Here is a 4,255-nt window from a genome sequence, read left to right as displayed (position 1 = left end):
TTAATAAAGAGAAGTCTAAGTCTGGACATACAGCGTCTGTATTCTGGGAACAAAAAAACATCTCTAATTAGAGTAATTGATTTGCAGGATCATTACATGGATATAGTAGTGAAGGCCCTTCAGTCAGATTTATTTTTGTTGTTCAGTATTTCACGTAATATGCTATATATTTTACCTCTCTTAAGTCTCTGGATTTTTACCAAAGGTATTACATTTTAGTCATTATATGAGATTGATCAGTGAGGACTGAAAACACCTAACCCTTAAAAACTATTTCATAGTTGTGTGGTGGAGGCCTATAGGGGGCTTTCAGACACCGTACAACCAAATAACTAAGTAATCACAACAGCCCCACTATGGAAGCCCTTGACATCTCCTCTCTCACCCCCTCATATCCTGTCAGCTCTCTGCCGTCGCTATCAGATTAAATCAAATTAAAGGCTGAAAAAAAGACAATTCAATTCCATATGTGAAGATTCTGACCCAGAATGTCAACATTTTTACAGTGGTTTACACACAGATGCGTTAAACCCATTTTATGCAGCATCTTCAACACACCGTTTCATAGAATGACTTCACTAAAGATTTAAATTGCCTGACAATAACCACAAACAACTAAAATTAAATTGAGACTCCTCAAAAGCTACAGATTCAGAAATGGCACATTCTAAGGAAAGCTCATTGTTGGCTGGCCTCTAGTGGCTGGAATTCTGCACCAGGCTGAATTTGGGAAGAACTTCAGATCGTATTGAGGGACCACTAAGGTCTATATAAAGAGACTTCAGATATCTATTAGGGGACCACAAGGTCTATATAAAGAGACTTCAGATATGGTATTAGGGGACCACTAAGGTCTATATAAAAGAGACTTCAGATATGGTATTAGGGGACCACTAAGGTCTATATCAAAGAGACTTCAGATATGGTATTAGGAGACCACTAAGGTCTATATAAAGATACTTCAGATATAGTATTAGAGACCACAAGGTCTATTATAAAGAACTTCAGATATGACTTAGGAGACCACTAAGGTCTATAAAAAAGAGACTTCAGGTATAGTATTAGGAGACCACAAGGTCTTATATAAAAGAGACTCGTATGGCATTAGGGCCACTAAGGTCTATATAAAAGAGACTTCAGATATATTATTAGGGAACCACTAAGGTCTATATAAAAAGACTCAGATATGGTATTAGGAACACTAAGGTCATATAAAAGAGACTTCAGATATGGATTAGGGGAAAAACCACTAAGGTCTATATAAAAGAGACTTCAGATTGTTTATTAGGGACCACTAAGGTCTATATAAAGAGACTCAGATATATTATTAGGAGACCCTAGTTCATAAAGAGACTTCAGATATGATTAGAGACCACTAGGTCTATATAAAAGAGACTTCAGATATTTTTAGGGGACCACTAAGGTCTATATAAAAGAGACTTCAGATATGGCATTAGGGACCACTAAGTTCTATTAAAAGAGACTTCAGATATGGTATTAGGGGACCACTAAGGTCTATATAAAGAACTTCGATATGGTATTAGGGAACACTAAGGTCTATATAAAAGAGACTTCAGATATAGTATTAGGGGACCACTAGGTCTATATAAAAGAGACTTCAGATATGGTATTAGGGGACCCACTAAGGTCTATATAAAAGAGACTTCAGATATAGTATTAGGGACCACTAAGGTCTATTAAAAGACTTCAGATATGGCATTAGAGACCACTAAGGTCTATATAAAAGAGCTTCAGATATGTATTAGGGGACCACTAGGTCTATATAAAAGAGACTTCAGATATGAGTGTGGACCCTAAGGTCTATATAAAGAGACTTCAGTATAGTATTAGGGACCACTAAGGTCTATATAAAAGAGACTTCAGATATGTATTAGAACCACTAAGGCCTATAAAAGAGACTTCAGATACGTATTAGTGACCACTAAGGTCTATATAAAGACTTCAGATATGCATTAGGGGACCACTAAGGTCTATATAAAAGAGACTTCAGATATATTTAGGGGACCACTAGGTCTATATAAAAGAGACTTCAATATGGTATTAGAGGACCCTAAGTCTATTAAAAAACTTCATAAAGTAGTGGAACACTAAGGTCTATATAAAGAGACTTCAGATATGGCATTAGGGACCACTAAGGTCTATATAAAGAGACTTCAGATATGTATTAGGGGACCACTAAGGTCTATATAAAAGAGACTTCGATATGGTATTAGGGACCACTAAGGTCTATATTAAAGAGACTTCAGATATAGTATTAGGGGACCACTAGGTCTATATAAAGGAGACTTCAGATACAGTATTAGGGGACCACTAAGGCCTATATGAAAGCATCCAAAGAGCACCATGTCATGGAACCTTTAAGTGTGGAGTTACTACACCCACATGTGTCAATTTGCCCTAAATCTGCTATGACTGCATGTGGGCAATAATATGTGATCTGTTATGGAATAAGTGTTGTCTAAGGCTCATTATCTTTAAAACAACTTTCTGTGTTTGTTTTTTTGTGTGGTAATACCCCAAACATCAAGATTGAGGTTATCTGGCAGTCATGCAGTACACCCTCCTCCTCGACTAGGTCTATTGAAGGATATTGTCTTTTGCAATTGGGAACTAAATGTGATTGGTTTGACTCAGCTTTTTATACTAAACACATTAACACATAGGCTGTGATGACACAAACTGCTTAATTTGAATTTGTACACCCATTTAGGAATTCACAATAACATTGAAAGCCTTTTAAATTGTGTGTGCAGATGTCTAACCAATACCACGATAACCTCCCCGTTTTTTTCTGGCAAGGTCGTTTTGCAATTAGAGTGGCACAGTCATCAGTGATTTCTCTGTTTACATTAGCCAAGCACTCAGTGAATGCTTTTCACCAAACTGCTGGCTCATTTAAAGCTTCCAAGGCTTCTCCCAAGTTCATCTCTGACAAGGCCGTTTATCTTTGCCAAAAAAGATATTGCAGCAATTCCACATTTTATTCTCCTCCTTTTAATTGCTCTAAAATAGAAATGCTTAGACGTGGCACAGTTCATAGGCCACACGATGTTTTATGAAAAGGGGAAAGCCTACAGTAGATTTGGAATGCACGCTGGGATGTTTTGTGTTGAATTATCACCCAGCGTCCCGAAGATGTTGCCTGACTATTAGTGGTCCTTTTTAAATACACTCATATAAGCCATCTTGGGAAGTGTCTGTACTAATATTTGGACTGTGGTGTCTGGTGTGCGTGTCGCGGTCCACACGCTCACACACGCAGCCTACGCACGCGACCGCACACACACACACAGATTGGGCTTTGTCTAATGGTCAGAATAAAGTCTATCAGCCTTTCTTTTTTTCCACGCTGGTGTTTGTGCCCCATGACGGCAGTTCTGTTATGCAATGTAGCCTATAGGTTACATGATGTCTGATTGTGCCAAATAGGTTAAACGAATAGAACTTGCATTTATAGGATACAGACTGGTACATTTGTGAATTCGCCTATACGCATGTGGTGTCTGGACCGGTTCTGGCTCTTTCCAGAACGTGTCTGTCAGCTCCAGACATAAAGGCAAAGGAGGGGTAGGCTAAAGGATGACATTCCTTTATTTGGAAAGTGTTGGAAAATACAGCCGCGTTGATAAAAGCGGGATAATTATGAGAGGACCACTTCTTATGAGCTTATGAGAGACACTCACATTTCGGTGATGTTCTCCATCTCCGCCTCGCTCTGCAGGACGGGGAAAGCACTGATACCCCTCTCCGGGTCCACGCAGGAGATCCTGGTGCTACTGCAAGAACAAAACGACGGGCATGCCTCCGCGGACATCCACGGATCTCCAGAGCCCACTGACACCCCGATTACCACAACCCACCACCACCAGCACCGCCACGACCAAGACCCCGTCCCTGGCGAAGAGAGAGCCCCGCTCCCGGGTCTCCAGGCGCTCATCTCGGGTGCCAGCTTCAGCTATATGGCTCGCTGAACAGCCCCACTGCCCGGCCCAGGTTGGCTGGGTTCAGCCCCGGTTCAGCCAATCAAGGACAGGAGAAATAAAGCAAAATCCGAAGCTGAGGTAAATGCAGGCGGCACAGCGAGAAAAACCATCTGCCGTGGAAACGATGACAGAAAACAATCAAACCGGAGTTTGTGTCGTCCCTTTCCTGTGTGCTTCCTCCAGAATCCCCCGTCAGTCAGTCAAAATCATGCCAAGGAGGATCTCTCTCTCTCTCTCTCTCTCTCTCTCTC

The 4,255-nt window shown here is 40.7% G+C and overlaps 1 protein-coding gene across 1 annotated transcript in view; it reads right to left on the bottom strand.

Annotated features, from left to right (window-relative positions):
• Positions 1 to 4,255, bottom strand: part of ntrk2a (neurotrophic tyrosine kinase, receptor, type 2a) — a gene marked incomplete at its 5' end in the record, with an annotated part of 93,513 nt that extends 89,258 nt beyond the window's left edge. Inside the window, 1 exon segment of the mRNA XM_032515075.1 lies at positions 3,705 to 4,255. Within this exon segment, the coding sequence (XP_032370966.1) occupies positions 3,705 to 3,958 (254 nt within the window).

This window comes from Etheostoma spectabile, chromosome 5 (genome assembly GCF_008692095.1).
Source record: "Etheostoma spectabile isolate EspeVRDwgs_2016 chromosome 5, UIUC_Espe_1.0, whole genome shotgun sequence".
NCBI lineage: Eukaryota > Metazoa > Chordata > Actinopteri > Perciformes > Percidae > Etheostoma > Etheostoma spectabile.
This window is presented reverse-complemented; position numbering and strand designations above follow the sequence as displayed.